This window comes from Artemia franciscana, chromosome 18 (assembly GCF_032884065.1).
Source record: "Artemia franciscana chromosome 18, ASM3288406v1, whole genome shotgun sequence".
Lineage (NCBI taxonomy): Eukaryota > Metazoa > Arthropoda > Branchiopoda > Anostraca > Artemiidae > Artemia > Artemia franciscana.
The window spans coordinates 19,561,996-19,574,621 of NC_088880.1; the positions used below are offsets into that span (position 1 = coordinate 19,561,996).

The window sequence follows — 12,626 nt, forward strand, 5'->3', positions numbered from 1 at the left end:
AGAAGCTGGTTTTGTATTAGATCAGGACTAAGCAGGGTTGTTTTCTATCCCCTTTTACATGGATGATTTTGATGGACTTTCTATTAAGGGACACAGGAAAGGTAATGAGAGACCGTGGAATCACATGGGGAGGAAAAACTCTCCTGGACTTAGATCATGCTGATAGATTAGGCATCCTAGTTGAAATTTTGAGCAAAATGAATGAACTCTTGGAGATTTTGGAAGTTCAGGGTACTAGAATAGGTTTGAAAATTATTGTTAAAAAGACTAAGTCACTACGGCTAGGAATAAGTGAAGATGAAAAGGTGACGTTTGGTGACGAAAAGATTGATCAGGTGGGCCGGCTCACTTATTTATAAGGACGGTAGGAGCAGTAAAGATGTTAAAAGTAGAATAGCCAAGGCTCGGGGTGTTTTTTCACAGTTAACGATTTTTGGAAAAATAGAAAAGACAATTCTACAAACCAAGATTAGAATATTGTAAAGTACAGTGATGACAATGGTCAAATATGGCTCTGAAGCATGGGCACTCCGAAAAGCGGATGAAGATTTACTGGATGTTTTCCAGAGAAATTACCTACGGATTGTTCTGGGTACCCGACTGATTGGCCATATTTCCAACTGTAGGCTGTACAAAAATGTGGTTAAATTTCGCTTTCTGGGGCTATGATGAAAGAAAGGTTTAGATGGCTAGTGCAGTTTCTGCGGATGAAGGATGACAGATTAACAAATATTGTCCTTTTCGACCAACTGTCAAGGGCTAAACAGAAAGCAGGTCGTCCTCGTTTGGGGTGACAGGATGTCATAAAGAAAGATTTAAAGTAAATGGGTACTTCCTTGGAGGGTGTAAAGAGGGAGGTTTTGAATAGATTGGGATGACGGAGCAGTGTGCGTATCTGTGTTGGCCTCAGGCGGCTTGGTGCTGTCGTGAGTTATTAGTAGTAGTAGTAGTTAGCTTTCTAATGTCGACAAGAAAGAATAATATAGTAAGTTTTCTCCTTGCTAAAGAAGTAGATATCCATTGTACGTGATCTCTTCAGAATGTGAATGTAGGTATCTGATTACCCCATATAGCTAGCTTACTGGCATACCTTCTTAATTTCTCTTTAAGTTTCCTGATGTACACCAGAGATGTTTTTTTTTTACTTTTGTGTTTGTTAAATACAGGACTAGTGCCGCCACCATGTTGCATCGATTCAATCGCAAAACAGGCCTAAAGCATTTATTTAAATACCCGTCGGAACCGTAATTTTTTAGCGGCAGGTTAAGCGTTGTGTTCAATGACAACTTTCACTCTCTGATCAGTACAAAGAGTATGGGTAACTGATATCTGTTACCTAAGCTCTATGGATCAGTATATAAATCCAAGACATTATGTTGAAACTCATTATCATTGTTAGTGCTTTATTTTTTGCTGTAGTTTCCTTTATTAGTGTTAAATATACAAGAAATAGTAAATCCAATTTTTACATTTTAATTTATTCACGAAAATACGATAATTTAAAATTTGAAAATGAGAAAAACGAAGATCTACAGATGGGAGATTGTCATTTTACTGAAGGAGGAGCTGAGAAAGTACGCTATGCAGATGTAGTTGTTATTGAAGATCTATTTTACATTCCAAAAAGACATTCGCTTGATCAGGTAAGATTTTTCGTATTGATAGGAGGGGGATAGTCGAATTCAGAGAAGGTAGTTCTTAGACATAACCTTTCACTATTAGGTAGACTTTTAAAACGGATATTAGAAGGGGGAGGTAGTTCCCCTGAAACTCTGTTTGCAGGTAAGCTTGCTTTTTATGTGCTGTTAGTTTTTCCGACAAGCAGCATTGATGATCATCACCCTGTGTCACCGTGCAATGTTCTCCTTAGAAAACCTTCAAATTATGCAGAAAATGTTATAACAACTGTGGTATCTTTATATATTTAACTGTGGCACATATATTTCTAGCTATTAGTATGCGTGTACTTTAATCTAAGAAGGTATACTCAAAAAATGAACCGACAATAAATGCTAAAAACAATGATTTGAGAACACTTCTTCAGTAAAATTTTATGAATCCACGCTTAATATCCCAAGATTTTATAATGTGTTTGTATGTCCATGGGTCGTTCTTTTGGTTGATTAAATTTTAAAAAAAGTCTTTTTTAAACTGTTAGTAAGGAGCAGCATGAAAATTAAAATGAACAAAAATTATTCCTCATTTGAGGGGGTACATTCAGTCTTCAACCCTCGCTCTTTACGCTAAAGTCATACAGTTCTTTAAAATGCTTATCATTCAAATTCATCGGCCCTTTTTTGAGCAGTCTTTCTTAAAGAAATGTGACGGAAAGTCAACTCTAGCGTAAAGAGTGAGGGTTGGGGAAGGGATAGCACTGCGCATATACAGAATGATTACTGTTTGTTTTAAGTTATAATATGGCCTCTTACCTTAGGAAAAAACTTTTTTGTATAATTTCTGACCGTTTTTAAAATCATGCCAGGGTATCCCCTCCCCCTCTCCCGTTTAAGATTTATCCTGGAAAATATCCACCGTATACTTTTCTTCCCACTGAAAATTTTACCTTTGGAAAATTTCCCCTCACCCCTCCCCCCCGCCCCCAAAAAAATCGTACATTTTCTAATAACAATTGCGCAGCTTACGGTTATTTCTCCGGGTGCTATGTGGGGTCTTGTCATCCTCAAAAGCATAGCTATTGGAACTATCAACTATATTGAATTAAATGGCTGTCTCACAGTTTATACTGGATATCTTTGGGGAAGAAATGAACATGAGAGGCGGCTAGTGACCCTCTGATTTTTTTTTTCACTTCAAATGGGCATTATAACTTTTTATTTTCGTCCGGATGAGCCCTATCCTGACCTTATGGAACCATTGGCTCGAAGATAATTTCTTAAACTACATTGGCCTACCATAACATAAAGAAAGAAAACGATTTTCGTTTGGCCTTTAAAACCCCCATTTTCGATCGTTTTCTTTCTTTATGCTACCATTGGTTCGATATGATTAACCCTGGGGAAAAAATCGGACAAATAAACACACATCCCTGATCTTTCTTCGGATAAAAAAAAAATACAAAATTCCAAATTTTCGTGGTTACAGTCGTAGCTACAGCCTAGTAAAGAGCGAACAAAAGAATTCAAAAGAACAAAATAGTTTCATCCCGATCCCTCCACTCTAAGTGTTTTCCAAGATTTTAGGTTTTCCCCCCTCCAACTCCCCCCAATGTCATCAGCTGCGATCGGGATTTAAAATAAGAGCTCTGAGACACAATATCATTCCAAACATCAAATTTCATTAAGATCCAGTCACCCGCTCATAAGTTAAAAATACTTCATTTTTTTCTAATTTTTCCGAATTAACCGGCCCCCCACTCTCCCCCCCAGATGGTCAAGTCGGGAAAACGACTATTTCTAATTTAATTTGGTCCGGTCCCTGATACGCTTGCCAAATTTCATCGTCCTAGCTTACCTGGAAGTGCCTAAAGTAGCAAAATCGGGACTTTAGGTTTCCCCCCTCCAACTCCCCCCAGTGTCATCAGATCCGGTCGGGATTTAAATTAAGAGCTCTGAGACACAATATCATTCCAGACATCAAATTTCATTAAGATCCAATCACCCGCTCATAAGTTAAAAATACTTCATTTTTTCTATATTTGCGAATTAACCGGCCCCCCACTCCCCCTCCCCAGATGGTCAAATCGGGAAAACGACTATTTTTAATTTAATCTGGTCCGGTCCCTGATACGCTTGCCAAATTTCATCGTCCTAGCTTACCTGGAAGTGCCTAAAGTAGCAAAACCAGGACCGACAGACAAACCGACAGACAGATAGACCGACAGAATTGGCGATTGCTATATGTCACTTGGTTAATACCAAGTGCCATAAAAACGGAAAAATTTCTAGGCATCCATGCAAGTGTCCTAACTCAGCTTTGTCATTATAAGGGCTACTGCGCTTTAATAAAGAAAACGAAAAGCAATGAATTGTGAGAATTCAAATAATGGATGCTTTTAAGACACCTCATGAAGAGTAAAAAATATGATGGATCTCTTCCAAATTTCTCTTCAACTTATTGTATTGAAATCAAATTGAAATATGGTAACGTAACATTTGCTTAAGACAGTGAAAATTCAAAAAGATGTATATACAATAAAGTCTTTTATTGTGGACTTTTATTAGTGTATATGTACTTCTCTTCAATATTCATTGAAAGATTAAAAGATTTATTTTCACCTCATTTCAATTATAAATGGAAAGGTGTCGTGGTCTAGGAAATTATTTATTGTTTCCCTGTCGTTTTGGTTTGTCATATTTCGAAACATTAATTTTCGAACAGATCTTCGTTTTCAGATCTCTTGAGTCTCCATTACATACCAACTTCGCTAGATTATCCAACAAGGAGGCAATCAACTGGACATCTACATATCGCCTGGATAGTGATATACCTACCCCTTATGGATTTTTCGACTCATCGCGGTTAGAACCTTCTACTTCATTGCCCGATATCAAAGGGAAGGAATTCAAGGTAGGCGTAGTAGTAAGTGTTTGTCTTTTTTTTATCTTTTTTTTTGTTGATTAAGGATGGCTATTCGCGTTTGTGATCTTTATGTGTCTCAACATTCTTGCTCAGTAACTCTTGAATTGAAACTTGATCCTCTTCCTTTTAAGCCAATGGTCAGTATTGTTGCATCAAATAAGTTTTTAGTTTAGCTCATGCTGCAGGGCTTGCACAAAATGTAAAAAAGTACAGTCTGTTTTTTTTTAGTTTTTATCATGTTACCATAGTTAAACATCAATAATTCAATTAACTAGAAAATATCAGAACCATAGTATCCGAAATTTCAAAAACGGATTTAAATGAAACTGCTAGATGACAAGCATTCTTCCAGTGACGCTTATTTGTAAATAAGAATTTTTATTCAGGATTAGCGATTTTTAGTTATGAGATATTACTTTTGATAATTTTGACATTTGAGAAGGGTGCTGGAAATCCCTCCAAAATAACATAAAATCCAACTGAAAAGTATGTCATTGAAATTCTTATTGCTGAAAACCCTTAACTAGAAGTTTACACCTCCTCCAGCTTGAAAAATAAGAAGAATCACATTTGTTTAAGGGCACCACTAATATGCCTTCTGTTTCTTCTTCTCCTTTTTCTTCTTTATCTTGGTGTTTTTGCCAGTCCTAGCAGGCTGCTATAATAATATAGAGTAATGGTTAAAAGCTCGTTTGAAAGGTAATGCTTACATCTGCACACTTTTAAGTTCTAAAAGTTGTCTTGATAGCAAGGTGATATCCAGAGTAGGAATACTAGGTTTGAACCCCCCCCCCCCCCAAATCTCTGCCTCACCTTTAAAAAATTAACGAAATGCATATAGACAAATGATGACGCGTTTTGTTAAGATATTTGTAACCCCCACCACCCCCCCAACCCAAAAAAAACTAGATACGCCCTTGCTTGATAGCACTTGAGTAAAGTGCCATATGCCACCGAAACTAGCTCTTTTTAATGTCAGAAAAAGTTAGAAAATATGAGTCAGAAAATGTCTTTTTAATGTCAGAAAATATGTCTGGAAAACGATAGTTTAAATGCAGACTTTAACGTACGAGAATCGAAATATTATGGTATGTTTTAAGGTATGCCTATTTTTTTCTTTTTAAAAATTTTCCCATCTGCCTTGTTCTGCAAGGGGGAATGGGAGAGTTTTGTCAAATACTAGGTTCTGTCTGCTTGAATTATCTAGTTCTGCAGCGCGAGGTGACGTAAACATCAATGAAGGAGACATATCATTTCTAAATCTTGTTTTTAATGAAAGGATAACAATGAAAATTTTCAAGCATAACATGTGAATGGGTAGGCCGTATTGAATTGAGGTTACTACTAGTAACCTCACTAGTAGTAGTAGTAGTAGTACTATTGCTACTACTACTACCACTGCTACTACTACTACTACTACTGCTACTACTACCGCTGATACTACTGCTATTACTACTACTACTACTACTACTACTACTACTACTACTACTACTACTACTACTACTACTACTACTACTACTACTACTACTACGTCTACTACTACTACTACTACTAATACTACTACTACTACTACTACTACTGCTACTTCTGCTACTACTACTGCTACTTCTGCTACTACTACTACTACTCCTACTACTACTACTGCTGCTACTACTACTACTACTACTACTACTACTACTACTACTACTACTACTACTACTACTACTACTACTATATTACTACTATTACTACTACTACCACTACTACTACTACTACTACTACTACTACTACTACTACTACTACTACTACTACTACTACTACTACTACTACTGCTACTACTACTACTACTGCTACTACTACTACTACTACTACTACTACTACTACTACTGCTACTACTACTACTACTACTACTACTACTACTACTACTACTACTACTACTACTACTACTACTACTACTGCTACTTCTGCTACTACTACTACTATTACTACTACTATTACTAATACTGCTACTACTACTATTACTACTAGTACTACTACTATTACTACTACTCCTACTACTACTACTACTACTACTACTACTACTACTACTACTACTACTACTACTACTACTACTACTCTACTACCACTACTACAGCTACTACTAATGCAAAAGTGTGGTTTCAAAGAAGCGATCATTCATGTAGTTTCTTTCACCTCGAGTTGCTCTTTTCTTTAAGATGTCAAAGAAAATATGTCTGGAAAGCGATTGTTTGAATGCAGACCTTACACGTACGAGAATTGAAACATTATGGTATGTATTAAGGTATGCCTATTCTTTTTTCCTAAAAATTCTCCCATCTGCCTTGTTCTGCAATGGGGAACGGGAGAGTTTTGTCAAATACTAGGTTATGTTTGCTTGAATTATATACTTCTGCAGCGCGAGGCGACGTAAACATAAATGAGGAGACAGATCATTACTAAATCTTGTTTTTGATGAAAGGATAACAATTATAATTTTCGAGCATAACTTGCGACTAGGTAGGCCTTATTGAACTGAGGTCAGTTGGAAAAGTAGCACCTAACACGTTAACACCGGTTCTAAGTGATGATGGATCCAAAATAAAACGGAAAATCTAAATTTGTATTTCTGGACCCAGAAGTCTACATTTTTTTCAGCAAAGCTTTTCTAATTAGTGACAGTGCCAAATCATCGGGTCTAAAATCATCGCATTCTCATTGTCTTACAGGAGAGTAAAAGTACTTACAGGAGAGTTGTTTTCGCGATACTAGTTTCCTCTTCAATGGTTTCAAAAGGAAAAACAGTGTGTAGTTGGAAATGTGGCTTTAAACTGACACGTAGAGCATAGAAGCAGTTTTCTTAGAGTTTTCTTGTACATGTCTTATTTCGTGAACAATTTCTGCTGATCGATATTTATATTCGAGATTGACTTACATAACCAGATGTGTTTGAAGATATAAGTGTAATGATACATTCTAAGGAGTTATGGTCGAAAAATTCAGAAAAGCGACGAATTCGACTGTCTGCTTTTCAAAGGAAGAGAAACGGGATTTAAAAGTGTGTCTGAGATATGAACTGATTATAAATTAGCCAGAATTTTTTAATAAATAAGGTGGGAACAATATTTAAGGACATTGAATCTGTAAAAGGAAGCATGATATATCACAAAATTACTTTCTAATGAAAATAACCCTTTAGGTCGGTAAGTTATCCTGATACCTTAATATTTTCAAAAGTACATATTCATAAATATTCTGCTATTAACAATTAGTTTAACACTCAGGAACCTGACGACATACCATAAGTCTTGGTGATCGGATAATTAATAGCTGTATTGGGAAAGGGCAGGTGGTAGCCTGTACATCAGATAGAAATTTTCCAGAGTCAAGACTGTTTAAATAAACAAGGGAGTATTAATGAGCATTTATTATAGGTAGTGGCAGCTCCTAATCATTTCGACACCCGTCACGGTCAAGCTCAGGTGACTGATCAGAGGTTGCCAACCCTTGTCTAGTTGACCATGCTCAAACACAGCATCATCTTTATAAATAGTGCCTATTTTTTCTCATTTGTATTCGTTTAATCCATTTTCTCAGGCTGCGTGGTTCGTTTCGAATTGCGATGCAAGCAACCAACGATTGGAATTTGTCCGACAGCTGCAAAACTTCATGGCCGTCGATATACTGGGGAAATGTGGAAATAGCAGCATTTGTCCTAAGAATACCTCTGACAGCAAGGATTGTATCAGAAGACTGAGCCATCCATATAGCTTCTATTTGGCATTCGAAAACTCACATTGTAAAGAATATATAACCGAAAAATTCTTCGATGTCGGACTTGGGTAAGATAATGTTTTGGTGTTGAATTTGTTTCTAATATAGAGTAACATAGAATATAGGATGGAGCTTACCATTTTGATACATGAAAGATCAGGCGTATACCGAAAACAGTAGCTTAGCACCATAGCCTAGTATCTGGAGAGTTAGTTAAGTAGCAAGTTGAAACTTTTAAGTCTTTTCACAGAGAATCACATAAGTATATTTCATATTGAAAAATCAAAGCAAACATTGAATATAAAGAATCTTTTGCCACGTGTTCGTTTTTACTTCCTCTGCCACGATGCCAAAATTTTTATAAGTACCATAAAAAAGCCTTGAATCACAAAAAAGCCTACATCCATCGATTAGACTTTTCCATGGATGTTTCAGTCACTGGACCATAGAAAATAAGCAAAAATTGCGACCCATCTCTTGGAAAATAACTGGAAAAACGAATCAAGAAAATACTAATTAGAAAAAAATAAAAAATCAATGTCAAAAACTGATTTTATCGTTAGGAAGGAGATGTTATCTATCTTGGCAATGTCATTATGTTGAAGGCCTAATATTTCCTTTCATTTTCTTTAACGTAATTTCGCCCGCAGTTGGAGTCTATTAATATACGATCTTTTATATTGCTTTACACTGATAAGTCCACAAGTAGAAAACTGATGAATGCCCCCATATATCGAGTTACATTATGGCATTCCAATTCTAATTCGGACTTAAATTATCTTTAAAATAATCTGTGCGATCACCACAGCTCTGATAGGTAATACGGTTATGAAGACTCGATTTATTTTTGGGACACAGTGCGCGGTAGCGATCCTAGCGGCTGGAGACAGGAAATTGGCAGTCCGAATCTAAAAGTCGGAGCAATTGGACTGACATCGTGAATAGAATCGTAAAGCTGTGATTCATTGTTATGTGAAAATTATGCCGGTTGGAAACAAAACAAAATTGCGTTCCCGCCTATGGCGTTGTAATATGATCTACGCGTCAGTGCGCGGGCTTGGAGGAGGCGCCAAGTTCAGAGCTCTGTACCAAAAGCGTCTCATAGGCAAGATAAGGGTCTTCATAACTGTATCGTATATCTAAGCTGTGGCGATCACTAAAGCCTTTCACCAAAGAATAACGTTTGTGTTGTCGTATATCTGTCGTTCCCAAACAAGTTGTGTATCTGATTGATTTGTGGTCAGTTTGAACGTTCTGAAATCTTGTAATCCGTATTTGCTTTCCTTCAAGAAGTCCAGATATAATACAGGTTTGTAGCTACACTATATCTGTGTTCTGAAATCACTTGCTTATATGATCTGATTTTGTCAAAGAATCATTTGTCTTTTTCTTTTTAAATTCTTTGGCAATTTTAAGCAAATTTTTAAACTAAACTAGATGTGTTTTAATTACACTTGTGAATTCCGCTTTGCACCTTTCGCTAATAAGCACTGCAAAGTTAATAATATATCGCTAGTTTTAGCTTTGTGGATGACGGCCTAACGCTATCTTTATTTGAATTGAACTTATTTTCAGTGTTCTTAGCTTCCACTATATTCTCTTTTCTAGGTTTGATTGGATTCCAGTGGTGTTAGGGCCATCTATAGAAGATTATCAAAGATTATCACCCCCTGAGTCTTTTATATTTGTCAATGCATCAACAAGCCCCAAACGTTTAGCAGAAGATCTTCTCAGTGTTTTTAAAAATAGATCCCGGTTCTTAGAGCATTTTCAGTGGCGAAGACAAGGACGCTTGAAAAAATATTCATTCTTTAACCTTCTGTGTGAGAAACTAATGAATGGTAGTGATGGAAAGAACTATTATAAAAACATTAATGAATGGTGGCATGGAACCACAGAATGTCATGCTAAACCAGGGGGAAATGTATGCAAAGCAACTGGCATTTGTGATGTCAAAGAGGAAAAATATCAGTATGTACCTTCCTAGAAGGTTTATGGTGTTTGTATTTGGACTATTTATCTGTCAAATAATAAGTAGATTTACATTGCTAGGGCAACGCATGATCTGTACTTCTTTTTTACTAGTCACTTTCTATTGTAGGAATGGAATCTAATTGTTCTAAGCGTCAATTATGAATCTGCTACAACAAAAGAGGTTGTCTCACACTTTTATTTGAACTTCTTCTTTTCAGTATTACCGCTGAACCTTCTAAAACTCGAAAGTATTGAATCAGGATCGGATTTAAAGCTCTGACGCTCCCAGGCGCAAGCGTTTTCGCTGCTCCGTTTTTGCGATGTTTTTAGGGAAATACCCCCAAAATTAAGGAATAGTGAAAGCATTGAACACATGGCAACTCATTAGCCAAAAGTAGCGAAAGAGAAAGGTGATACCAAACTCTCAGCTGCCATTCCTGGGAGACATCTGAAAGTTTTTAAGTATATAGGACATTTGATATATGATGTATATATGACAATTTAAATCACTTTTCTATGAATAAGATGCGTGGTGGCGGAGTGAGCCTGGCACTTTGACGATATTAAATAAAAAAAACAAGTTTTTTTTAACTGAAAGTAAGGAGCGACATTAAAACTTAAAACGAACAGAAATTACTTCGTATATGACAGGGGCTGCTTCCTCATCAACGCCCCGCTCTTTACACTAAAGTTTGACTCTTTCTCTCAACTCTTCTTTTTAAAACAGTAAGAAACTTTAGCGTAAAGAGCGGGGCTTTGATGAGGAAGCAGCCCATTTCATATACGAAGTAATTTCTGTTCGTTTTAAGTTTTAATGTCGCTCCTTACTTTCAGTTAAAAAAACTTGTTCTTTTCATTTAATTTCTGAACGTTTTTGAATCAATGCATGTTTTGATTTTTGCTCTCCGCAGAAGAATAATTAAAACGAAATTTGCATATTTTTTTTTTTTTGGCTAAATGGCTTTCTCATAATTTTGATCGAATGATTTTGAGAAAAAAAGAGCAGGGGAGGAAGCCTAGTTGCTCTCCTATTTTCGGTTAATTAAAAAGGCAACTAGAAATTTTAATTTTTACGAATCTTTTTATTAGTAAAAGATATACGTAACTTATAAATTAGCTTACGTAAAGAACTTTTGTATTCTCATGTTTTTATTACATATATAAGGGGGTTCGCCCCTTCGTCAGTACCTCGCTCTTTACACTAAAGCTTAAATTTTGTCCCAATTAATTAAGAATGACCCCTGAATCACAAAAGCCGTAGAATAAATAGTTGAAATTACTAAAAATACTTTAGCGTAAAGAGCGAGGTATTAGAAGGAGGTGATCCCCACATATGGGTAACAATTTCTGTTCGTTTTAAGTTTCAATGCTGCTCCTTACTTCCACAATCTAAAATCTATGCCCCCCTTCTTTGCTCGCCTGCTTGAACATAGTTTTCTATTCGAAAGTAGAAACATGGTTTGAAGAAGCGAAAGCTTGGTAGAACAACTTTGTAGACTCCTCTCTGATACAGGTTATAAGGCTCTACTTCAGCTAGTACTTCGTAGGATATGGCTACAGAACTCTGTAGCGAGTGAAAACTGTTCTTTTTGGCCCAAGGCAGTGATTTTATGAAGCTTTCCAAAATGTAATGTAGCATTCGTTATTTTGTCAAGAAACACACAGATTAGGCAATTATATTACGACTGTCTCGCAACAAAACGAAATTAGCAACATATAAAAGAAAGCAGCAACAAAAATAATGGGTTGATCCACGACACAATAATCAAGGTGGTAAACCAAGCGTAAAAGACACGGAAAGATACATGGCTTGTTTTACTGACATGCCAATCATCAGGTCAAAAGTTCTAATTTTGCTTTTGTTTGCTCATGTGCTTAAGGGCGAAAATTGACTGCTTTTCAGTCAGCGATTGAGTTAGATAAATTTGCACTTAAAAAAGTGTTTGTAAGAGCAATTTTTTTGTCACTCCTTTTTTTTAGTGAATCGCTTTATGTATCTATAAGGTGTCATAAAGGGTATGCTAACTAATTTAGTATATTTATTAAGAAATTAATACAGATAACATCAATTGTCTATTTTTTTAACAAAATCCCTCTAGATTTTACATAAAATGAAATTGATCAGAATAATCCAAATGAAAAGGGGGAAGGACGCAATCTCTGACCTACAGATACTTACTATTTTCATACTGTGTGCTAGTTACTTCGGTATACCTCTTTGGGAATGCAAACTGAAATTCTGAAAATCCATTGTCTATATTTTGTATAAAAATTATTTCGTAATCAATAAAGCTAACCAGTACTGATATGCGAGAATCAAAAATTTGTGTCATCATTCCAGAAATGAATAAAGATTTGTGTAC

The 12,626-nt window shown here is 36.1% G+C and overlaps 1 protein-coding gene across 2 annotated transcripts; it reads left to right on the forward strand.

Moving 5' to 3' along the window:
- Positions 1 to 1,271: 1,271 nt before the first annotated feature.
- Positions 1,272 to 10,347, forward strand: LOC136038717 (glycoprotein 3-alpha-L-fucosyltransferase A-like). Of its 2 annotated transcripts, none has more exons than XM_065722043.1 (4): positions 1,272 to 1,643; positions 4,339 to 4,539; positions 8,113 to 8,357; positions 9,898 to 10,347. In XM_065722043.1, the coding sequence occupies exons 1-4, from the start codon at positions 1,374 to 1,376 to the stop codon at positions 10,274 to 10,276; spliced, it is 1,095 nt and encodes a 364-aa protein (XP_065578115.1). In that variant the 5' UTR covers positions 1,272 to 1,373; the 3' UTR covers positions 10,277 to 10,347. The 2 variants fall into 2 exon arrangements, with proteins under 2 accessions (XP_065578115.1, XP_065578116.1); XM_065722044.1 differs by having other exon boundaries at positions 1,276 to 1,643; positions 4,339 to 4,527.
- Positions 10,348 to 12,626: the final 2,279 nt, after the last annotated feature.

Excerpts from the sequence above, each read along its gene's own strand:
- LOC136038717 (XM_065722043.1), top strand. The coding sequence starts at position 1,374 with ATGTTGAAACTCATTATCATTGTTAGTGCTTTATTTTTTGCTGTAGTT. Across the intron at positions 4,540-8,112 it reads AATTCAAGGTAGGCGTAGTA|GCTGCGTGGTTCGTTTCGAA; the intron begins GTAAGTGTTTGT and ends CCATTTTCTCAG. Across the intron at positions 8,358-9,897 it reads TTCTTCGATGTCGGACTTGG|GTTTGATTGGATTCCAGTGG; the intron begins GTAAGATAATGT and ends TCTCTTTTCTAG.